Source organism: Antechinus flavipes, chromosome 1 (genome assembly GCF_016432865.1).
Source record: "Antechinus flavipes isolate AdamAnt ecotype Samford, QLD, Australia chromosome 1, AdamAnt_v2, whole genome shotgun sequence".
NCBI classification, from domain to species: Eukaryota; Metazoa; Chordata; class Mammalia; order Dasyuromorphia; family Dasyuridae; genus Antechinus; species Antechinus flavipes.
Genome location: NC_067398.1, coordinates 693790418 through 693816559, shown reverse-complemented (window position 1 = coordinate 693816559; position 26142 = coordinate 693790418). Strand labels below are relative to the sequence as shown.

The window sequence follows — 26142 nt, the reverse complement described above, 5'->3', positions numbered from 1 at the left end:
AAAAGGTTTTAAAAGAAATGTGGATGGCTGCAAATACATTCAAATTGCTTCTCTTAAAGATGTGACAGATCTGATTCTAGACTGTACTTGTAAAATGCTACGCTTGCCTTGAAAAAAACTGATTTGCCCCCAAAGTTTCCATTTTCCCAAGGAGATCATCAACTACCCAAGCAATGCCAAAAGAACATATCTAAACCCTATTCAAATTCAAACAAGCTCTGACAATATGAATGAAAGAAGAATCTTAATTTCATTCACAAGAATACTCTAGGACAGTAATGCCAGTAGTTGGTGGAGTGGGGGTGAGAAAATTTATTCTAATAAGACTTGTGGGTGAAAAAATATATCTGAGTCCTGATAGGATATGGCACAGTGCTATGAATCTAAGAAATGGGGAAAGCTGCACTAAAGTTTTTGACTTATAAAATCTAAAAAGAAACATAACAAAACCTGATTTTACACAACTAACACATAGGGTAGTGGATAGCTGATGTAGTTTCCAAAATGACTAAACAAGTTGCCCAGGGCTTTTGTCATTTTAAACGATGATTCTGTGATCTAAAATTTATACTATAAAGAAAATGAATGCAAAACATACTGGAAATAATAATGCCAATACTGATAACAGCAATTTCAAATTCAATTTGAAAATGATTCTTAAGTTGCTATTATGCAGTTAAATTTGACCATTTAGCATTGTGACTGAAGTATAGAATCATCTAGAATAAAACCCAGGTAATTGCTATTTACAAATTACTATGTACAGTTGAAACATAAAACATTTGATAAAAAAATTGTATTAATCAGTCCTATTAGCTATGTCAGAAACCTTTTGGATTAAGTCATATAGGCAAATGAGCCAGAGTTTGTTTGCCTGTAGCTCATTCCATCAATTATATGTAATATCAGAACACTTACAGTATCATCTGTAAATTATAGCCAATAAAAGGAATTATTTCATTAAAAAGTAAAAATGTCTATTAATCCCCAAACTATACACTATTTAGATTAATTTTTCTAATAGGTAAATATATAAATACAAGTTGAATCAGAAAGAACCTTTTCCCCTCCAGGCTTATAAAGAAAGAGCTTCTTTCAAGGAAAGTCTCATTTCCAAGTTATTTATAAGACCCCAGGGGTTTTTTACTTACCAGGAATTCTGAGCTACCCCTAATATAGAGCCCAAACAAAATTGCCTAAAAACAAGGTGAGACATTTTATAGCTAAAGTGTAACAGTGCAACCCCTTACAGCTCTGCTCCAAATGATTGAGCACCTCCTGCCCTCCAAGAAATGGACCAGGATGCCTGGGAAACATTACCAGGCCAAGGTCTGGGCATCCCTTACCTTCTGATGACTTGTGACCTCCTCTCTGCTTCTTCCCAGCTCCTCAGCAAGTTTCAGGTTCTCCTCTTGCAACGCTGAAAGCTGTTGGGACTTCCAAGCCGCTGCCTGCTTCAAGGCTTCTCTGCAAGGACAGGGAGTGCAAGGTTACCATAGAAACAAGACAGGCAAGAAAAATGGTGGGAGAGAAGCAGCTTCCCAGCCTGAGGCAGAAAAATTTTTTCTCCGGGTCACGTGCCTAATGGGAATTTATAACTAGAAAGCACCTATGTCCCCAAGCAGACTAGACTAGACAATTTTAACCTGGCAAAGGACGGTTGTCATCTCTAAGACCATCACCCTTTAGCTGGCTGAGTGCATACACACCTCCCACACTACCCTCACTCATGAATTAACCTCAGGAAAAAAAGAAGAATGGTCATGAGAGCTACTGTCTGTAGGAATAGGTTTGTTCTTTAAATGTACAAATACATTTCACATTGATAGAGTAATTTAACATGTCATTTCCTGAGCATTTGCAAAACTGTCCAACCTTGTAACCTGTTTCTCTTGGCAAGAAGAAAAATATGATGGTTCAATTTGCTAGTATCTGATGAAGCTGAGCGATGACGTGTATCAGAATATATTTTTAGGACAACCAGAGGCAAAATGCCCTAGAGAGAGAGAGAAAGCAGTTTTCTAATTACATAAGGCCTTTCTTTTTCTCTCTCAAATGAGAATGATTTCCTTTTTCAGAACTGATTTTTCATTAAAAGCAGCAAATAAAAAGGAAAATACTATGTGGAACATGTACAACTAACATCTATTAAATTCAATGTAAAAACCAATTGTTTTAATTACTAGCTAAGGTATTTAGTTACAGTACATTTGCCATACTATCACTAGAATTACTTTAATACTGCAGAAGATTTTGATGTAACTATGAGTTGGAGATAAACATATACTTGTTAATTTCCATTTAGTAAGTTATAATACATGGATAAATCCTGAATCTTGGTGTGCTTCCATAATGATTATCAACATGTCTAATTTTAATCTCAGCTGGCTATAGGTGATATACTGATTTCTCTTGTTCTCTGATTTTCTCTATTTTTATTTCACTAATCACATGGGAAAATAGTTTTCACCATTTACCTTTGCAAAATCTTGTGTTCCAATTTTTTTCCCTCCCTCCTTTCTACCCCCTTTTCCTACACAGCAAGCAATCCAATATAGGTTAAACATATGCAATCCTTCTACACATATTTCCATATTTGTCATGGTGCACAAGAAAAACCAGATTAAAAGGTGAATGAAAAAAATGAGGAAAAAAACCAACAAATAAATAAGGTGAAAAGACTATCTTTTGATTCACACTCAGTCTCCATAGTTCTCTCTGGATGGGAATCGTTTTTTTCATCTCAGATCTATTGGCACTTTACTGAATAACCTTACCATTGAAAAGAGCCAAATTCATTACAATTGATCATTTCATAATCTTGTTGCTCTGTACAATGTTCTCTTGGTTCTGCTCACTTCATTTAGCATCAGTTCTCTGAAATCATTCTGATGATCATTTCTTATAGGACATTAATACTCTGTTAACTTCCTATACCATAGCCATTCTCCAATTGATGGGCATCCAATCAATTTCCAGTTACTTGCCACTACAAAATGGGCTCCCACAAACATTTCTGCACATGTGGGTCCTTTTCCCTCCTTTATGATCTCTTGAGAATACAAATCCAAGACTGCTGAAACAAAAGGTATGCACATTTTGATAGCTCTTTAGGCACAGTTCCAAACTGCTCCACCAAGGCACTATTGTTTCAGTTTTCCCACATTCCCTCCAATATTCGTCATTATCTTTTCCTCTCATCTCAGCCAATCTGAAAGGTGTGAAGTGGTACCTCAGAGCTGTCTTAATTTGCATTTCTCCGATTGATAGTGATCTATATATTAGGGCGACCTCACAAAGGTTTAAGGAAATGTAATGCAGGATGGTTTAATGAGACTAACATGAGATGTGTTGGCAGATCTTGGCCTGGGGTACAAATCCCAACTCTGTATAAGAGACATCACTGCCCCTCTCTAGGAGTCGACGTGAGTATCTTACAGAGGGGAGTGGAGGCAGAGAGAGGTGGTATCCATAGCTTTGAATTAGCAACACAATAAAGAAATTGGAAGTGATGAACTATCCTGAGAGGGGACTATTAGATGAAGCTCTGCTCAGGCAGAGCTAGAACTTGAAGAAATGCAGGAAAGCATTCCAGAGGAGCAGCAAGAGAACGTGCCCACGGCTGCAAGGCCAAGGATTGTGAGGAAGGAACCAAAAGGAGGCCATTGTCACTGGAAGGAAGGATGCCTGTGACAGGGACAAGCGTAGCTCAGGTATAGGTATGAGGGTTCTGATCCTGAAGGTGACGTAGAGCCGCTGAACCTGGCTCGGGCAGACCCCTTAGCAGCCTCTGCAACAGCTGGAGTGGGGGACAAGAAGTCCTGGATCAGGGTGAGGAAAGGGCACATTTGAGATGCTGCTGAGGGAGCACTGAGAGGCCTTGACAACTTTGGATACTGGGGGCCTGGAGGAGGTGTGAATTGTCCCAGATGACTTTCAGGTTGTGAACCTAAGGGATTTCAGAGGAGGCTGGCATTCTCAATAGGGGGGTTTGGAAGGTGGGGGTCATGTGAGGATAAAAATCATGAGGCCCATCTTGGACATGCCGAGTCTGAGACGTGTCTGCAGGAGATATGGTCACAGACAGCTAGCTCACTGGCAGTTGGAGATGCAAGAGAACCAGAGGGCAGGGCTGGAGAACAGATCTGAGAACTGTCAACAGAGGGAAGTGAATGAAATCCATGAGAGGGGATAAGATCATCAAATCAAACAGTACAGAGGAGGAGGAGAACGAAAGGGTCGAATTCTGGGGACCCCCATGAAGTGAACATGATCCAGAGGTAGAGCCTGCATAGCAAAAAAAAGGAGCACACAAAAGGAAGGGAGCACCAGTATCAGAAGGGATAAAGGGGTCCAGAAGGATCAGGAGGGAGAGGAAACCACAGAGAGGTCTACAGCCCTTCTGGCAACAGGATCCCCGCTCTCTACCTCCAGACCTAAGCCAAAAGAGAAGGCCAGAGAAGGTGTCAGAAACACAGGCAAACTGCTCATGAATCCACCAGTAATAAAGTGCCTAGGAAGTCATTTGATAGGAAAGCTGTTCCCTCACTGAGAGAGCTCAAGAAGCCTCTTCCTTATAGGCTAAGTTCAATCGTTTTCTGAGAAATCAGATTTGCCAGAAATCCAATGAACTTTGGATTTAAAAACACTTCCAGCATCTGGTGTATGAAATTGCTCAGGATTTCAAAACAGGTCTGCCCTCATGGAGTACACTATCTTATTGTCCTGTTGGTGGACACCAGCCCATGTGCTATCTATGCTAAATATATCACAATCATGTCAAAAGATATCCAGCTAGCTTACTGTACATGCGAAAACACTCTCAAATTTCACTAGGAAGGAAAACATTCTTCATTCTCAAAACAGAACGAAAAATCTCTTCTTCCTCTTATGTTCTGAACAAGAGATTTTGGCTTTCTTTAATAGTCTCTAATTAGAAGTGCTCTAATCTAGTGATTAATTTTTCTGGCAGTCTTTTTGCCCTGGGGCAAGTCTTCACACAAGTCTGTACTAGTACATGACCAAAGCTGCTGCCGTTTCCAATGCCATTCCTAATGCCATTCTTCCCAAGGACTCCCTGCTATGTCGTAGTCTAAGCCTACTCCAGGATTAAAGTCACCAAAATTATAAGCTTGTCCTCTTTTGTCATAATGATGATATGAGTCTCCAGGTCTTCATAAAATTTTAATCAACCTGGTTCATCATGGTAGGAGAACAAACAATGAGCATGATGGGAACATAGATAATGAGGTGAAAGAAACAGTTCTTGGCAAATGGCTTAAATTTTTCAGTAACATAGGAAAAGTTGTCAGCTGAGAGTATAAAAGGAGAGGGAGCCATGGAGGTTTAGGAAAGGATGGAAAGGTTTGGAAGAGACATTTACAACTATATGTTATGAATATTTTCTTCAAGAAATAAAGCAAGCAGCTAACAACAATCACCAAAAAAAGGAACTAACTTTATCTCGACAATAACTAAGTGATGCGAGTCAATTCTGAATCAGCTGTTTGCCTCAAGTCTAGTTAATGTACAAGTCAATTGTTCTAAAACAAAATGATGAACAAGTTAATGTAAAGGTCAAAATCACATCAAAATAGAAAATAATGATGACAATTATGATAGTTCCAAATTAAATCACTGGAATAAGGTACATGCTTTTATCCAGTTCCCATTTTCTTTCCCAAAGTCAAGGCCATAAGCTTTAATTGACATCACTTCTCAGAGAAACTAATTCTTGGACATCTTGAAGTTGATTTCTTATAATCTTATAAGTATCTAATTCAACAAGTGCAAACTGACCTTATTATCTTTCTTAGGCAGCTAAATGGTACAATAATGAGCCTCAAGTCAGGAAGACCCAAGTTCAAATCCTGCATAGAACCTCCTATCAATTTCCTCATTACATAAAAAAGCCACTCAGACTTTTTAGGGCCCTTCACACCCTGGCTGCTTGCTGCACTTGCAGCCCTCCGAGTACGGGTGGGTCAGTGACCAAAGCCTCATTCCTCTCTCTCACACCAAGCATGTGGCTTCCTGCTCTGAGCAGGTGCACTGGCCGCCTCCACCCCTTCCACACACCATTCTCTCCATTTTCACCTGCCAGGTGCATCCAAGTTTTAAATCAAGGCCCACGTTCTGTAATAAAATCCTCCCAATCTCACTTACTGCTAGCATTTTCTCTCTGCTGCCACATCTCGTTTGCCTGCTGACCCGCTAGACTGTGAGCTTCTTGAAAGCAGAATCTGTCTACTGTCTTTTCTTGTATCCTCACTCACGTCTTCAGACCGCAAATCCAATGTAATTCTGATTAATACCCTCTTGGTATTTTATGATACCTTTTATGGTAAGAGCAAAATTATTTAGATGATATCTACAATTCCTTCTAGCTTGTCTTGACATTTATGATCCTTTATTTCTGCACAGAATAAGCTGAAACCTTAAAAAACCTAGGGCCAATTCCAATAGTCTTACAATAGAGAACGCCATGTGCACCTAGAGAAAGAACTGTGGGGACTAAGTTGGATCACAACTTAGTATTTTCACCTTTATTGTTGTTCCCTTGCTTGTGTTTTTTTTTCTCATTTTTTCCTCTTTTGATCTGATTTTCCATGTGCAGCATAATTGTGGAAATATGTATAGAAGATCTGCATGTATGTAACATAAATTGGATTACTTGTTGTCTAGGGGTGGGAAGAGGATAAAGGGAGAAAAAAATTCGGAACACAAGTCAGATGTTACCCTGAAGTCATAAGAAGTTTAGAAAGGATTAATCATAACAAAATGATTTGTGTGGCATATGGTCTAATCCCTCTTTATTTGAGCTACTGTTCTCTAAAAAATGTCCAACCAGAAGTAAAGCCATCCAGAAGAATCACTCTCATTAATAAAACTGTTAGAATAAAATATTTATAATCAAATTGTTTTTCTTCTGAAGGGCAAAGTTATGATAGTAAACTTTTTAATTTAATAGAATCATTCAAGGTATTAAAAACAATCATGTCTTTCATTATCCAATAGATTTAAGAGATGTTAAAAAAAAATAGCATGAGAAATCAGAAGATGCAGAGGAATGAGTAAAGACTGTTAGGTTAAAAAGTTATTCTATTAAATATTCTTGATCTCCATCAACTTTTGAGTAGAAGAGTCATCAATGACTCAAAATTAGATGATATTCTCTGATTCCATTCAGTACAGAGGCAGAGATAGCTAAATGGTGTGACTCAGTGGGAAGGAGACTGGGCAATTTTGTCTTACTGTTCAATTGCTTCCTTTCCAATTTCCGGAACTAACAAGTTAACTTGGCATTTCAACAATAACAAAAAAGGGTTAAAACATCTCATTTTACTGATCCAATTATTTGTGTTGCTAAAAAATTCCTAAGTATTATTGTTTTCCATAAAACCAATGGGACCCATACCACTATAAATGCAACTGTAGTAGTACGGGATTTTTCCATATAAAAATCTAATTTCAGCAAGTAGTAGGATCACTATTTTTTGATTTTGCTGTAAATGAGTCTCAATATGATAGAAGCAACTGATAAATAAAACAGGTTTATAATTCTTCCTTTGTCTTTTGGAAGACAATGTAAGTTGAAGAAAGGATTTCTCAAATTTGATCTGCAGATGTAAATAGTACCACTAAACTCAAGAGAGAGAGAAACTCCAATGGCAAACATTAATAACTCAATTTATAGAGATTCTAACTTTTAAATAGATCCCAGGTACCAGAATGATTCTAGAAAAATCACAAGAACGTATAGTAACTAAACTCATCATTCACAAGAAGGGGGAGTAGCACTAATTTTACCCTAGTTTTGAAACAAAATCAGTTGTAAAGATTAAGACTGTTCATTTGGAAGTGCTAATTTTGTCATCTTTTGAGTCTCATCTTCCTGTTCTATTAGCTCATGCTTCAAATTCTTAGTGTCACTATTGTAAATGGAGTCTATCAAACTGAAAAGGACTCTTTTTTCATCTCATTGCCAGCGAAATTCAAATTTCTAATCATACTATTCCTAGCATTTTGAACAATGTGAGTTAGGAGGAACCAACAGCAATAAAAATAAGCAAAACATGTCTGCTTTGAAATTTGAATAGCAGAGAACTAATTTGAAATACTTATTACTTCTCATGATCTATCCCATATACCATCCATTCTATTAAAATCAAGTCACCTGAGACAGCTAGATGGTACAGTAGATAGATTACCAGCTCTAAACCAGGAGGACCTGAGTTCAAATCTGGCCTCAGACAAGTAACATTTCCTAGCTGTATGACCCTGGATAAGTCACTTAACCCCAATTGCCTGGGGGGGGAGGGGAGAAGAGATCAAATCACCATTAATATCAGCCTAATTGACAGACCAAAAAGGAGGTGTTTCCCCCCCCCCCTTCTGTTCTTGGTTTTTTTTTTTAATTAACTATTTTTCCCCCAATGGGCAAAAATCCACTTCTTAGACTCCTATCTCTTCCCCATTAAAAAAGAAAAACAAAATCCCTTATAATAAATATGTAATCAAGCAAAATAAAATACCCACATTGGCCATATCCCCAAAAATATATGATTCAATTTGAACTGTCAACTTAAGTCTTAAGACTCTTTAAAATGATGTAAGGAAAAGTGTTCTGTATTGTGATTTAAAAAAAAATAACATCTCATATGGGCATATTCCACTCTTTAGGATTAAAAACTCTACTTCATAATTCCAAAGTGCTTTACAATACTTAATTAGTCACATTTGTCCAACTGAAACATCTTAAGTGATACAATTGTTCATTCTTATCTTTTTCATTAGCTGCGATATTTCTTCCTAAAAATAAAAAAAATTAAGTTACCCTTGTTCTTTCTACATATAATCATAAATGTATGGGTTGAAATATTGAAATGAAATTTCTTCCCAAAACTTCCACACATATGCTGATTAAAGAATGGCTATATAGTAATTCATACCACAAATCATAAACACTTACATTTCTTTCCTGAACTCCTCCATTTTTTGGTTCTCTACTGTCAAACGTTCCTTTGATTTGTTCAATTCTTCAACATTTTTTGAGTTGTTTTCTTTAAGTGCATCCAACTTAAAGAGAAAAAAAAAAAAACATAGCTTAAGTGAAATGTTTAGAGCCCTAGAACTATTCATTCAAATGGATAGTGAGAGAGGATTGTAAAGTTAGCTGTGTGGGAATGTATTAAAGGGCACATGGGCTATAGTGTCAAGATTCCTCAGTTTGGAGTCACAGGATGTGGATCTCAAACCTTGCTCCAAACATACCAGAAGACCATGAGACAGGTCCTTCCCCTCTCTAGTTCTTACTTCCCACCACTATAAAATGATAAGAATGAGCTTGAAAATTATTAAAATTCTTTCCAAATAGAACTCTATAAAAAGCTATTGTAAATACAGAATGCAAATCTCTACATTATTAAATAATATTAAAACAAAAAATAAACTTGAGATCCCCTTTAATCTTCAAGCTTTCTCTAATGTTTTCAGTTATGCATACTATTTTGTATGGAAAGCCAGAGAGATAAATCTACTCAAATTATATCTAACATATCTGCTATGTGGTAAAGTTGATAGTTATACCAAAAAAATTAAGACAGTCCTTAGATAGAGCCAGAATGGTGGAGAAGCAGCAAAGTAGCTGAACTCTCCCAACATTCCTTTTAAAATAACATGTTAGATTGAATTCCTGAGTGGCAAAGCCAACAAAAAGTCAGATAAAACATTTTTTCAGCCCAAGAAAACTTAGGCACTCAGAAGTTCTGTGACAATGGAGTGGAGTGTGGCCAGCACACTGGCAATAAAGGTAGGTCTTATAGACCATGGTGATGGCAGCAACAGAAAGCTTTCAGTCCAGAGATGGCAAGGAGTTGGACAAATGAGCAGAAAAAGATGTCAGGGGAAATCGGGCTGGCAATGGGCATAGCAGTCTGGTGCACTGCCTATATGCAGTTTGGTTTGTAGTTTTAGAGGAAGGAGGAAAGAGCATTAACTAGCAACTATAGGTGTAGGAAGGCAGAGGTTCTTCCCATGTACTGATGATAGTGTAGACCAGGAGAACAGTGAATACATCTCTCCTCAAATCACACCAGTGAAAACACTGAAAATTTACTGATCCCCTGAATAAGCCCTGAAAACAACAAAATGAAAAAGTTTGATGCTTGAGATACCTTCCTACCCACCCCAGGAACAAAGGCCAGTATTAACATAAAATTTAAAGTCAAGAAATAGCCAGGAAAAATGGGCAAACCACACACACACCACAAATCATAATCTGGCAATAAATACTACAGTGAATGGAAAGCTCAAAGAAAAAATTTTAAAAAAGCAAAGTGAACACAAGCCCAATAAGAATTCCTGGAAGAGTTAAAGAAAGGATATGAATAAAAGAAAAAAGAGGAAAAAGTGGGGAAAGAAATCAGAGTGGTGAAAAAAAAAATCAGGAAAAGAGAATAAAGAGCTTAGTAAAAGGCAAAAAAAAAAAAAAAAATTAAAGAAAATAATACCAGGGCTGGTAAGTGGCATAGTGGATAGAGCACCAGCCGTGAAGTCAGGAGGACCTGAGTTCAAATCTAGTCTCAGAAACTTAAAGTTTTCTAGTTGTGTGACTCTGGGCAAGTCACTTAACCCCAACTGCCTCAGCCAAAAAATAATTATAATAATGTCTTAAAAAACAGAATTGGAGAGATGGTAACAGACAGAAAAAATTCACTTAAAATAATTCCTTAAAAAGTCTACTTGGACAAGTGAAAGCTAATTATTGCATGAATTATCAAGAAACAATAAAACAAAGTCAAAAGGATGAAAAAATTGGGGAAAAAGTGAAATATCTCATTCATTGGAAAAAAAACTAAAAGAGAAAAATACATCAAGAAGTTATGATTAAAAAAAAAAAAAAAGGCCCAGACATTCCACTTAAGAGAGATCCACAAAATATAAATTTCCAGGATTATTATAACCACATTTCAGGTCTCCTAGGTTAAAGAGAAAATTTAAGTAACCAGATATCATTCAGATACCATAGATGCATAATTAAGATCACACAAAATTTAGCAGCTCTTATGTAAAAAAAAAAAAAAAATGAATAGGTAGCAATCATGAATTTAAAAGAGATTATCTTGAAGTAATATCATTACTACGCATACATTCACCAAATGGAAGAACATTCAAATGTTTAAAGAAAAAGTTAAATGAGTTACAGAAAAAAAACTGTAAAACTATATTAGTGGGAAACAAAACTAGAGACAGAGAACAGAAAGAAAAGTTTTGGCAAAAAACAAATGATCGTTCCTTTGAAAGTACTAAAAGGCATAGGAATCAAAAGAGTTTATCTTAAAATAAGTAATATTTATTTAAAACCATGAGCAACCATTGTCTGTAATAGAGAAAAACTAGAACCCTCCCCCATAAGATCAGGGATGAAGCAAGGATGTCCATTATTACCACTATTATGCAACATATGGAAATAAGCTATGGCAACAAGACAAGAAAAAGAAATGGAAGGAATTGGAATAAAAAAAGAATAAAACTATCATTCTTTATAGATGACATGATGGTATAGTTATAGAATCCTGGAGAATAAGTTAAAAAATAGTTGAAACAACTTTAGCAAAGTTGAAGAATATAAAATAAACCCACATAAATTGTAAGCATTTCTACTTATTCCCCACAAAATCCAGCAGGAAGAGATAGAAAGAGAAATTTCATTTAAAATAAATGCAGACAATATAAAATATTTTGGAGTCTACCTGCTAAGCAAATCCAGAAACTACACACATACACACACACACACACACACACACATACACACAAAATCAATGACAAAACACACAAATAAGACATATCTAAACAACTGGACAAATATGAATTTTTCAGATATGCTGAATCAATATAAAGATAATTCCACCTAACTTGACTCACTTAATTACATGCTAATCAAACTACCAAAAAATTATCTTATAGATTGAGAAAAGTAACCATAATTCATTTGGAACAACAAAAGATCAAGACTATCAAGGAAATCAATGAGGAGAAAAAAAAAAAATGAAGGAAGGCAGTCTAGCAGTACCAGATTTCTATTATTTTCTACTATTTTAAATAGGGTAATCCCCAAATAATCTGGTAATGAATTAAGAAATATGTGATGGATAAATGAACTAGATTAGATACACATTTAAAAAAAAAAAGTAAATGACCATAAACCTGAAGATTCAAACATCTGGGGTAAATACATATTTCATAAAAATTTCTAAGAAAATTGGAAAGCAGTTTTGTAGAAATTAGGTATAGATTTACATCTTACATCATACATCAAAATGTAATCAAAATGAGTACATGTATCATAAAGCAAATTAGGGGAGCATAGAAAAATTTACTTTTCAGATCTATTATTAAGGAAAGAATTTATCACTAAACAAGAGAAAACGGGCAGTAAAATGGATAATTGTAATTACATTAAAAAGTTTTTACACTAAAAAAACCCAAAAAACCTAAGGCAGTCAAGATTAGAAATGAAGTAGAAACCTTAAGGAAGAGGAGTAATTTACAAATTTCTCTGATAAGTAACTCAATTTTTAAATATATAGGGAACTGAGTCAAATTTATAAAAGGGCCATTCCTCAATTGATAAATGGTCAAAAGATATAATAGATGATTTTTAGAAAAATAAATCAAAAGTATGTAAGTCATAGTTATATGAAAAAAAATGTTCTAAATCACTACTGATTGGAGAAATACAAAATAAAATTTAAATAATTCTGAGGCATTACCTCACTCCTACTACACTGGCTAATAAGAGAGAAAAGGGCAATGGCAAATGCCAGATGGAATATAGAAAAATTGGGAGATTAATATATTGTTGGCCAAGTAGTAAACTGATAAAACCATTCTAAAAAGCAATTCAGAAAAATATCTAAAGGCTATAAAAGTGTGCATACCCTTTTATACAGCAATACCTCTCTTACTAAGTCTTGCAGAGGTCCTCAAACTACAGCCCGCGGGCCAGTGGGAACGATTACCCCCTTACCCAGGGCTATTAAGTTTCTTTATTTAAAGGCCCACAAAACAAAGTTTTTGTTTTTACTATAGTCTGGCCCTCCAACAGTCTGAGGGACAGTAAACTGGCCCCCTATTTAAAAAGTTTGAAGACCCCTGTCCTAAAGAGATCAAATAAAATAAGACTTGCATCTATAAAAACCATTTACGGCAACTTTATTTTAGGATGAGGTAAAAATCTGGAAACTGACAGGATATTCATCAATCAGGTAATAGTTGAACAAGTTATGGTACATGATTATGATGGAACATAATGTGCTATAAGAAATGATATTCAGGATGGTTTCATAAAAAAATAGACAAGACTTGTATCAACTGATTCAAAGTAAAGTGAAAAACAAGAGATCATTGTGTACAATAATAGCAATATTGTAACAATGATGAACTGTGAAAGACATCAATTCTGATCAATATAATGATCTAAGAAAATTCTGAAGAACTCGTGATGAAAAATGATATCCACCTTCAGAGAGAAGTGAACTCACAGTACAAAATAAAGTATGATTTTTCACTTTATCTTAGTTTTTTTGCAATATAGCTAATATAGAAATAGGTTTTGCATGATTTCATATGTATAACTAATATACTGCTTGCCTTCTCGATGGATGGGAGAGGGACAAAGGAGAGAATTCAGAACTCAAAATTTAAAACAAAAGAATGTTAAAAATAGATGAGTGAAAAAAAAGAAAAATTTCAATGAAATATTTTTAAAACACAAGGAAAGAACAGAAGGAAGTTCAAAACTGGATACAGAAGAGCAGAGCACAGTTGATATTATCATGTTTAATTTAATATGTACTTTAATAAAGATTGAGGGTATCATATATAATCCTCTTTTCCTGCTCTCTATTTATAAAAATGTTCATAGTAGTTGATGTTTATTACATTCATAATAATAAAAAATAAGATATAGTTTTGGTACTCAGGGATCTAATAGTTCTATAAGATATACATAAATATAATAGAAAATACAATGTGAAAGTATAATAAGAGAGGCACAAAATGATAACAAAGTTGAAAAGAATGATGATTAATTACAGGAGAGGGAGAAAAAGGAGGAAACTGGGAAAAGGTACATGGAGAATTTGAACTTGGTCTAGAAACCAACAAGTCAATAAGCATTTATTAAATGCTTACTATGTTTCATGCATTATGCTAAGTTCTGAGGATACAAAGAGAGACAAAAACAGTCCCTGCCCTAAAGGAGTCTAATGGGGGAGACAATTTCCAAATGACTATGTACAAACAAGATAAGTATAGGATAAATTGGAAATAATTTCAAAGGTGAGGAACTATGCATTTCTAAAATATATAGAGATTTGTAAGAATACAAGGCATCCTCCAATTGAGAAATGGTCAAAGAATATGAGCAATTTTCAGAAAAAGAAATTAAAGCCATTTCTAGTCAGATGAAAAAATGCTCTAAATCATTACTGATCAGAGAAATGCAAATTAAGACAACTCTGAGATACCACTCCATACCTCTCAAATTGGCTAAGACAACAGGAAAGATAACGATAAATGTTGAAGGGAATGTGAGAATATTGGGACACTGATACATTGTTGGTAGATGTGTGAAATGATCCAACCATTCTGGAGAGGAATTTGGAACTATGCTCAAAGGGCTATCAAAATGTGTATGCCCTTTGATTCAGAAATACTGGGTCTCTATCCCAAAGAGATCATAAAGGAGGAGAAAGGACCCACATGTGCAAAAATGTTTGTGGCAGTTCTTTTTGTAGTGGCTAGAAACTGGAAACTGAATGGTTGCCCATCATTTGGAGGTTGGCTGAATAAGTTATAGTATATTAATGTTATGGAATATTATTGTTCTGTAAGAAATGATTAGCAGGATGATTTCAGAGAGGCCTGGAGAGAATTACAAGAATTGATGTTAAGTGGAATAGAACCAAGAGAACATAGTACACAGCAACAACAAGATTATGTGATAGACATGGCTCTTTTCAATAATAAGATGATTCAGTCCAATTTCAATGGTCTTATGATGAAGAGAGCCATTTGCAACCACACAGAGGTCTGTGAGAACTAAATGTGGATGACAACATAGCATTTTTACTTTTTGTTGTTGTTTGCTTGTTTTTTACTTTTTTATCTTTTTTTCTTGATCTGATTTTTCTTGTGCAGCATAATTATGGAAATACATTTAGAAGAATTGCATGTTTAGCCTATACTGAGGGAGGAAGAAAAAAAATTTGGAATACAAGGATGAGTGTTGAAAATTATCTTTGCATGTATTTTGAAAAATAAAAAAAACTATTATCAAAAAAGGGTGGGGGAAGCACCAACAACAAGGAAAATAATAAAAGGTGGGACTCTAGCTGAGACTTGAAGGAAACCTGGAATTAAGAGGTGGAGGAAGAACATTCCAGACACAGAGGCAGTGAAAATGAATTTAGTTAGAAGTATTGAATCAGCTACCAAGAATGACTGGGTCACTCTCCACAACATAACTCATTCATTTCCTCTCCAACCACATAGTTACTATCTGTGATCAGCTCCTCATTACCTCTCATTTCCTAACTCCACTCCTGGGTTCCAATCTCTTCCCTCTCCATTTTATCACCCACTCAGTTGGTAAATTAAAAGTGTAAGCTAGATCATGGCCTGCTCTTGCCCAAGAACTATGATGATCCATATTGTCTTTAAAGTAAATTTCAAATTTCTTAGTGCAGCAAATTTAGTATCCCTAGATAATCTGGCTCCAGCTTACCTTTTCCTTCTCAGTGCACTTTACATTCTAGGCAAATGGGCTCATCTGCCATTTCCTTCCTACAACACACTTGTACCAGCTTTTCTCCCTCCTTAGAATCTATTTCCCCCCCTTACCTTTGACTCTCAAATGCCTAGATTAGATCTTACACCACTTTCCCTTTAAATCTTTGCTGAATGACTTGTTTGTTCTCATATTGTTATGCACACACAGCTCTGTCTACATGTTCTCCTTCAGAGGAGGGCATAATTATCTGGGTGGCTAGGGTACCTAAATAGTACGGTGTCTGACAATGACAAAGGACAACTGGAGAGAACTAGGACAGGGGCCATGAGACTGCCCCTGTCTTGCCACTGGTTTCAATGACTCTGGAAGAGAGAGTGAGGGGAATACTTGATGCAGTTCTGCAAGTCACAGCATCAGCCCATTGCTCCAGACTGAAAACTGAGGATCAACACCAGTTAGACAGAGAAGATTATTTCAGGAAGAAACAAAGGAACGAAGCGGGACTGCACAGGGCACATTAAGGAAGTACAAAAAGCCTAGGACGCCTGAAAACACAGAGTGAGAAAGGCAGCTGAGAAGGAAGGTCAGAACCAAATCAGGGGGATCGGGAAGGTCAAGTCAAGGCATTGGATCTTTTTCCTATTGGCAGTAAAATATAATGGAAGCCTAAGAAATAGAAGAGTAGTGTGATTGCACCTGGGCTGGAGGAAAATACAAGATGTAGAATATACTAGATACAAAAGACCAGGAAATGAGTTAGAAGATAATACAACAGACCAAAAGGCCTAAACTGAAACGATTGCCATGACAATGGACAGGAAAGAGTGTATCTTGAAAAATTGAGAAGGCCTTGAAGAAGGGACCCTGAAACTCTAAAAATCCTCGAAGGAAAAAATCTTCAACTCTGCCTCATTGAGGGACCCTACCCGAGGAACAAACAGTCTCATTCTTGTTATCTAGGTGGGGTTGGTTCAGTCCTAAAATTCATTGAATTCAATTTAAATTCAGCTCAAGCTGAAACCCAGCTTAAAATTCCACCTTTCAGCTGATACAATCTAAAAATCCTCTCTTTGCAGAGGTTCCAAACATGCCATGCTATGCAAGGAGTCTCTGCCTGCTGGAATATTCTTTTCCAGTGTTATCCTCTCTTTATCCTCATCTATTTCCCTAATGAGACTTTATGCCTTTCTGTCAGGATTTCTAACCTTACTTCCCAATCCCTATAATAAACCTTTTATCAATCTAGGTTTTCAGAGTCTGTAAATTCCTTTACAGAGAATCTCTGTGCTGCCAGAAGGGAGTTCCCCCAAACTCCCCACCCTTACACTGAATCCCAAAGGAAAGTGGAGTAAGATCTAATCTAGGCATTTGAGAGACAAAGGTAAGGGGGAAAATAGATTCTAAGGAGGGAAAAAAGCTGGTACAAGTGTGTGTAGGAAGGAAATGGCAGGGGAGCCAAACCTATCCATTTGGTTCCCTGAACCCTGAACCTGCCACTAGACCTTATCATTTAACTCCCTGACAACCCGAAACCCTAATCTCATTTTGGTTCCCTAAATCTAGACTTTATCAGCCTTAGGAGTAGAACTTGGGGGAAAAGAAAAAAAAAATCATAAATGATTAGGCAGAATGGGAAGGTAATGAAATGATTTTTGGAAATTTTTAGAAAATCCAGGTTAAGGCTAGAGAAGAAATAAGGAGTATCATGCTCACTTTAACAAAGATTTCTATGCCTTCCTAGATTTTCCAGAAAGATGGGGATTTTTCTTCCAGTTTTTTTTCTTTAGATCACATCTCTCAACTTTTTTTTTCCCCAATAAGCCTTTTTAGCTCAAGAGTAACACATTTTTTTCTTTTAGTGATTCTTTGTAACATCTATTGTTCTGATATCTAAAAACTAATGTTGGCTTGTATTTATATTAAAATCTGTATTTTTTTTTTAAAGCTTAATTTGTCTCCTCTTGTTTACATTATTTCACAAAGCTCTTTTCTCCACTTCTAGTGTCTCAATCCTCTAATCTCTGTGGTTTAACAAAATTACTCCACTAACTCAAAAATCTTAAATGGTTCCTTCTGCTATAAGATAAAAGACAGGCTGGAAAGACTTACACGAACTAATGCTGAGTAAAACCAGCAGGGCCAGGAGATCATTATATACTTCAACAACAATACTACATGATAATCAATTCTGATGGACCTGGCCATCCTCAGCAATGAGATGAACCAAATCAGTTCCAATGGAGCAGCAATGAACTGAATCAGCTACACCCAAGGAAAGAACTCTGGGAGATGACTAAGAACCATTACATTGAATTCCCAATCCCTATATTTTTGCCTGCCTACATTTGGGATTTCCTTCACAGGCTAATTGTACAATATTTCAGAGTCCGATTCTTTTTGTACAGCAAAATAATGGTTTAGTCATGTATACTTATTGTGTATCTAATTTATCCTTTAATATATTTAACATCTACTGGTCATCCTGCCATCTAGGGGAGGGGGTGGGAGGAAGAAGGGGAAAAATTGGAACAAAGGTTTGGAAATTGTCAATGCTGTAAAACTACCCATATATATAACTTGTAAATAAAAAGCTATTATTAAAAAAAAAAAAAAGATATGATAGGTCCTTTGCCTAGCTTTTGGCTTCTTATTTTTTTGCAAACCAGATTTTCCAGCCTTATTTCACATTACCAACTTCCTCCTCCAACCCCCCACATGGGGACCATGTTCCAGCCAAATAGAGCCACCTCAACATTTTAGTACCCATTTTTGTTCACTCAGTCAAATGCTTCCTCATGTTTGAATAGATTCTTTTTTATTTCCATCTTTCAGAATGAAATGGCCAGGGGGTGTGCTGGACAACAAGAAAGAAGAACCATCCAGTGGATTCACAGTACATTTAAACTTAATCTGCATTGTTGTTATTTTCTCCATCATTCTTTAAAGTCTAGGCAATCAACAAAAGCATAAATTAAGCCTTGATTTGGAGCATCTCCCTCTTTTCAACACTGAAAACTTAACAACCGAGAACCTTGCTCAAACAGTCCCTGTATCAAGGTTCATCTTGAGCACTACTCCTCCTAGAAGTGTTTCCTGGACACTCCCCAGAAAAGAGTTCCTTTGTCTTACTCCAGTTTTCCTAGACTTCATTGAGATCTTTGCCTTAATCACCTTCTCATGTATATATTTATTATGTTCCTTAGAAAACTTCTTAAAAGGCAGGAATTATGTCCTTTTTAGATCTTTGTGTGCCCAACACTAGGCAAAGTAGCTCTATGTAGTGCCTTAACAAGTGTTCAATGAGGAAATCACACAGGATGTTCCAATGTCTATAGCTCCTTTTACATACAACCTTTTTACATAATAATAGTGAAAAAAATTTCTATGCTAGGAAAAAATTCACTAACACCCTAAGAAAATTGCTATGTGTTTTTGGCAGAGGAGAAATAGGGAACAGTATTGTTTTGAAGAATTTTTAAAACATGCTACACAAAAAAGAAGGACTAGATAAAATAACATGAAGATCTATAATTACAATATTAAGCTAATAAAATAACTGATAGCAAACCCAGTGCTAAGAAATGAAATAACAGCAAAAAGAGCAATGAAGGAAAAAGAAAAAGGAATTTGTGCAATATAACCCCAACTCCATTACCCAATCAATGGCTCTCTTTCCAACAGTTTAAAAATCATTCTTTAGAATACTAGGCTTTTAGATTTTTTCTAAACTTTTACTATGAAGTGCTGCGATTATGTATTTTTTCAGCATTTCCATGTTAACAAGAGATGAAGTTATGTACGTGAATATGGAGTCCATTTAAAAGTACATCAATGTTACAGTCGAATGTAATTCATATGAATGACCAAACATCCAATAAAATCAGTAGTAATGTTTTTTCCAAATAAAAAAATAACTTAAAATTACTTCATTTTTCAGTTTTTCATTTGTTTGCCTGGTATCCTCCAAGGAAGCAAGAGTTTCTGTCTTCTCTTTGGTCATCTGTTCCATTAGCTGCATGGCATCTTCTGCTGTTTGAGCAACCTAAACATAAGAAAGCACGATAAGTTTTAAGGTAGCCTGATAGTTAATGTTTTCAATTAAAGCTCTCTCACAACACTTTTTGCAATGAATAGTCTGATTTAGTCCAGAGAAATGTGTTACATTGTTCAAATAAATAATTTCTATGTAACTGAATTTTCTCAAAATAATCAGGTATGACATCTAATTCAAATGGTGATATACCTGTTATTATCAAGTCAAGGTCTTTGGGAATCAATGAGGGCTTGGAGAAAAACCTTTAGAAAACAGTTTTATCTTTAAACAGAAATAAAAGTTAATTCTGAGGAATTTAAATGTAAATCAAGCATGTTTTATAATGTAGAATACAAGTATAAGTGTATTAAGCAGGCTAATAGTAGTGAATAGAAGTATGGCTATGAGCAGAAGAAAATGTGAAGGTCAATAGATTGTTGCAAGACAACCCAATTGTTGCTGCAAGAACAAGAAGTAATGTGGAAAAATGTAACTTTAGCTAGAGCTTAGTTTTACTGTTTCCTTTGATCTAATAACACTTAAATGAATGGTAACAGTATCATGATTTGCCCATTACAATCTGGGAAACCTCTGATTAAGTTTTCAGATTTTAAATGCATATATGACAAATGAAATTGAAAGCCAAGTAAAAGATGCTATCAGTTTGTACCCATCTTATTATTGGATTTAAACTGATAAAGTATAGCAACACTTTATTTTAATTATGCTTTTCATTCACTGTTTTGCAATTTAGCTTTTTGTGACATTCAATAAGTTACTTGAGATTAGATATCCAGTAAAGAATCATCTTTAAAATGCTCTTAAAACGTTTTACGTATTACTCAAAAGCTAGTTATAGGTACTCAAAGATAACTGAGGAACAGTCTTGATGGAGGATAGAATTTCTGTTTTATTGTTTTATAAATAGGCCAACTGAGCTTAAGAATGCTTTAATAATTTCATACTTCAATGAAGAAAGCAACAAGGAGTAATTCTGTTCTGGGCATATTCTTACTAACAGGGCAGAACTGGTTGCTGGAATGGAAATGATGGGAAATTTTATAAGAAATTTTTAGATTAACATATAATTATCCCTTCCACACTGCCAAAGTTAGAGGCATGGTGCACCAATAATCTGAAAAATCTGAATAAAAATTTTAGCCCTCTCTTGATATCAGAGAAATTTGAAGTTTCCCCCTCCCCCCCATGGGGTATTTAAATTACTTTATTGTAAAATTTGACTTAAGTATCTGATCACAGGCTTGTGTCTGTGGGCCTATTGTCTATGGTTTTCATAAAATTCTCCCAAAATCCCCATTTAATTTCTTATGCTGACATGTGATAAATCAGAACCACAATGGGGAAAGTCATGACGTGGAAGGAATAACTATATTTCAAAAGGCTCAAAGCAATAGCAGGTAGAAGCCAAGTACTAAAAAGCCACAAGGGAAAGTAGTGTAGAAGAGAAATGATGCTATTAAGGAAAAGAAATTCTGAAGGCAGAAAGAAAAATAATTCCAGTGAGGAAGAAAAAAGAAAGCTATATAAAGAGACCATTGTGACAACACAAGGAATTTGCTATTTGGCAGAGTAAAATAAAATATTGGCTCCGGAGTCAGTCTGAAATCCTACCTCTAATACTGAACTGTGTGATTTTGGTTGTTATTCTGTCCTTAAGCCCAGAGAAAGAGGGTTGGACAAGATGGCCTGTGAAATCCTTTCCAGCAGATCTAGGATCATATGATAGGATGTTTAAAAAAAAAAAAAATACAAAAATATATACAAAAGAGGCAGTGGATGGATATCCCTAGTATAGGGCTGAATCAAAGATCAGGATGAGATGTGTTTGGGAAAAAAAGTACAAGAAGAAAGAATATTTTTAATTAAAAAAAAAAATTGTCGGGAAATAGGAATATCCAACAAAAGGGTAGAACTGCTTTTTGGAATAGGTGGCCAGATGAATAATAATTAACCATGCCACCCAATTCTCATTTTGCTTTTGTTTTCTATGCCAAGAAAAATTATCTTTGGATTAGGAAAGCACAAAAGACGATTAATAAGGAGAAGATAATCAAGAAAAGCAAAGCAATTATAAGAAAGCTCTAGCTGTCTTGATGAGTTCAACCTACCTGCCCAGATAAACTACATTTTTAGGTACTCAAAGAAATTGTTGCTATGATTACTGATGACAAAGAGTATTGTCAGTGATCTTTGAGAGACTATTGAGAAAAATGGGTAAATGCCCCAGTTTTGAAGAAAGGAAAGATAAAAGAGACTAAAAACTTAACCAGTGAACTTGACTTCAATTCCTGCTAAAATTGTTGAACATATGAAAAATAAAATTGGTGAACTTTTAAATCAAGGGGGAAAGTTGTAGAAAATGTTTTCACAGTTTACCTAGACTTTAAGAAAACATTTGATAAAGTCTTTCAGGATATTCTTGTAGAAAAGACAGATCTGGAATTCATTAAATGATCAAATCCCCTAATTAATAGTTCTTTGACAGATTTCCAGTGAAGTGCTCCAGTTTTTTTATTCATGGCTTCAATCAAATTTGTAAATAATACAAAGCTGTGGAGAACAAATACATTAGATAATGAATTCAGTTATCAAAAAAATCTTGATAAGAGGACAGCACTGAGCTGAATTGAATTAAATGAAATCCAGTACATCTGTGTTCAAAAATTGACAAGATGACAGGTGTTTTTTTGTTTTTAAAATCTAGGCATTTTAATGCACTATGAGCCCAAATTACTCAAAAGAATGTTAGGACAGCTAAAAAAATTAATGAAATCTTAGGCTGAGGAATAAGATACTTTTCGTGAATGAGATTAAGAATGCTGCTGTACTTTCACCCTGATCAGACTACATCTGGGCTATTAAGATCAATTCTGGCTGTACCATTTTAGGAGGGACATTGATAAGACAGAGATCAAAGAAGGGCAACCAGGACTGTAAGAACCAATTGAAAATAACTGATGTTTGGCCTATAGAAGACAATTGAAAGACTTCACATGAAAGAGTAAATTAGACTTGTTTTGTTTGACCCCACAAGATAGAACTAGGAATAGAGCATGAAGAAAGAAATTCAAGGTTCATGTAAGGAAAAACTTTCTGGTCCTGAAAGCTGGAAGAAGCTCCCTGAGGAGAAGGAGAGTCTCCTTCACACAGGTCTCCAAGTGCAAATTGAATGACCACTTGTCAGCTATACTGCAGAGGGGATTATTTCTAGATACACCCTAGATGCCTCTGTAAGCCTCTTCCAACTCAAATGTAATGATTTTGTGTAGTGCTCAATATGGAAATAAAGTATATCCTTAAACCACTGAAGTTAGTACTTGGTGTTAGTAATTATATAGATGGTCAATACCTCAATTTTTGGAATTACCGTGTATGACTGAAGGGTCTCTAGCTCTCTAATTCTCAGAGTAAGCTTGCTCTTGTCTTTCCGCAAGATCCGATTCTCACTCTGTGATTCTAGGAGGTTTGCTGAAATATTACTGTTGGTTTTGGCTAACTGACTAATCTCCTTCTGGAGAGTAAAGTAGTTCTCTGCCATCTTCTCCTTCTCTTTCAATTCCTTCAGAAGCTCTTCCTTCTTCAGCATGACTTCTCTATTGTCAGCAAGGAGATTGTTATTCTCTTGTATTAGTTTAGCTTTCTCGGCAGTGGTCACCTCATGGCTTAGCCGGAGATCTTCCAATATCTTGGTGAGGCAACTGTGCAGATCTTGCAACTCTGACTTGGATTTAGTCAAAGAAGCAAAATCATTTTTCAAACTGTCTATTTTAGCAGCAAGCTGAGCAGTCTCTGCACTCAAAACTTCCTTTTCCTTAACAATTTTCACAACTTGTTGCTCTGATTTTCCTTTCTCCTGGGCCAGGATTAAATTTTCAGACTGAAGTTCTTTATTGCAAAGTGCTGATTTTTCTAATTCCTGTTGCAGGAACACAATTTGACTTTGTAGCTTATTATTTTCTGACAGAGAACTCTCCTTGTCCTGCTCTCTAGCTTCTCTTTCAAGGATTAAGGCCTGTTGCACTTCATTGACCTCTTCATTTAATTTCTGACATTCTTCTTGCAAGCTATACCCATCCTGAAGCAAGATATCCTTTTCAGAATAGCAAGTCTTAAGCTCAACTTCCAAACTGTCTTTGATTTCCAACAGATCAGCATATTCCTTTTCTAAATTCTTTTTGGCTCCCTCAACTTCTTCTAGCATCAAAGAAAAATCATGTTTGTTGGTCAATAGTTCCTGGCTTTCTTTTTCTTTATCCTGAAGCTCCTTCTTCAGAGTCTCAATAGTACTAAGAAGTTTCATTTTCTCTTGAATAATGATTCTTCTGTTGGCAGTTTCTTGATCAAATTTCCTTTTAAGGTCACTCATGGCTTTGAGTGAAGTGTCTCTTTCTTGAAGCAAGCTTGTTTTTTGTGTTTCTAACAGAGATGTTTCTTTTAGGAGACCATCCAGCTGCTTTTTAAACTTTAAGGACTTCTGACAAGCAACTTCTTTCTCTGCAGCCAGATAACCAATCTTCTCATTCAGAGCTATCTCTTTGTGAGCAGCATCTTCTGAGCATTTGACAAGTTTTTCAGAAAGCATTTTATTTTCATTTAAGAGTTCTTCATTTTCGAACAAAAGCCTGTTCTGAGATGAAGTCAAAGTTTCTTTTTCTTGTAGAAGCTGGATACATTCAGAATCTGTAATCTCCCTACTGGTCTTAATTTCTTCAAGAAATTTCATTAGACTTGCTTTTGAAGACTGAAGCTCCACAGCCACTTTCTCTGCATCTTTAAGCAACTTATTTGAGTCATCCAGCTGAGTCTGCAGCCTGTTAATTTCCATGCTAAGCACCTGTTTGTCATGGAGAACTGCTTCCAAGCCAACATTCAGCTTTTCTTGTTTCCTGAGTAGTTCATCTTTCTCACTCTGTAGATCCTTGTTACTTTGAAGAAGATCATCCTTCTCTTTCTTTAAGGCTGCACACAGAGTATTAAGGCCTGTTTGCTTTTCTAAGTATGACTTCTTCTCATTTGTAAGCTCTTCAACTTCTTGTACCAAGTTTTTTTGATCTCTTGCCAGTTCTTCAAAGGAGTTCTGAAGTTTTACGACAATATCATCCTTATTTTTAGCCAAGGTAATATTTTCAATAGTAAGTTTCTTCAGCTGATTCTCTAATTCAACCTTTTCCTTATGATTCTTCTTGGATTCAGTAATTAAGGAATCATTATGTCTCTGAAGGTCTTCTACAAGGGTCTGCATGCTTTTTTTGGAAGCTTGCAAGCTATCATTTTCTACATTTATCTTCAAGAATTCTTCCTGTGCAGTATTAATTTCTTCCAGTAACTTTTCTCTCTCAATATCTAAAGCTTCTTTGTTGAGGTGCTCTTCCTCATACAACTTTTCTACATCGTGCTTTTCTTCTAGGATTTTTTCCTTCTCCAAATTAAGAGTTTCATTTATTAACCACAGCTTCCGCTGGTCTTCCTGCAGTAAAGAGATCTTGGCCTCCACCTCAACAAGTTTTGATAAGAGTGAACCTTTGTCTAATTTTAAAGCATTCCCCTCCTCTGCAAGAAGCTGCTTCTCTGATTTCAGACCCCTCAGCTCTTCTGACATTAGTTCAATCTCTTTTTTGGTTGATGCTAACAAATAAGTTAGAGACTAAAACAAAAAGGTAGGGAAAAGGGGGAAAAAATCAAGTCAAGCAGACAATGCAAGCGGATTAAGGCTGAAAAAAAGTTATTGTAATTCAAATTTAGTAGGCATAACTATCAATGAGTTCCTTAGCTAGGAGGATTATGGGAAGAAGTTATTAAGTAGGAAGACTAACAATATCAATTTACATTTAAGACTTGTAACTTTTCAAAGTACTTTCATAGTTATCTCACTTTATATTGTCTTACCATCTCATTTTATCTTCCTTCCACAAAATCTAAATCCAATGCCTCTTCCTGGCATGGAAGTGACACTGGATTCTCAAGGACTAATGTCAGCATTGTGCAAGCTCTGGCTACCAAGCCATACTAAATTCAATTAAAGTCCCAGCAATAGATTATATCTACTGCCCAAGGACCAGCCTATGTACAGAGAGGCTCATTCTGGTAGGTTGGTCATGACAATCTATGAAATACATGCAAATATAAAATAGCCCTGGAGTTCCATGCAATCCCTTTCTGATTTGATGCTGATATGTCAGAGTAATGGAAGAGAAATCAAAAGGTGTTGAGAACTACTATTACTAGTTGAAATGTTAAAGATTTGCAAGAAAGGAGAAATGGAATGGGGGAGGACCATTTAGGCAGCAACTCC

At 35.7% G+C, this 26142-nt stretch overlaps 1 protein-coding gene across 6 annotated transcripts in view; it reads right to left on the bottom strand.

The window, feature by feature from the left end:
- The window catches only part of CLIP1 (CAP-Gly domain containing linker protein 1), a 159202-nt gene that overhangs the window by 26530 nt on the left and 106530 nt on the right, over positions 1 to 26142 (bottom strand). For 5 of the 6 annotated variants that reach the window (XM_051972715.1, XM_051972716.1, XM_051972717.1 and 2 more), the window contains 3 exons: positions 19722 to 19838; positions 8972 to 9078; positions 1347 to 1467 (listed from right to left, as the gene is read on the bottom strand). In XM_051972715.1, the coding sequence (XP_051828675.1) occupies positions 1347 to 1467; positions 8972 to 9078; positions 19722 to 19838 (345 nt within the window). Of the gene's footprint in view, positions 1 to 1346; positions 1468 to 8971; positions 9079 to 19721; positions 19839 to 23217; positions 25495 to 26142 lie in introns of all 6 variants that reach the window. The other variant, XM_051972720.1, reaches the window with a different exon arrangement.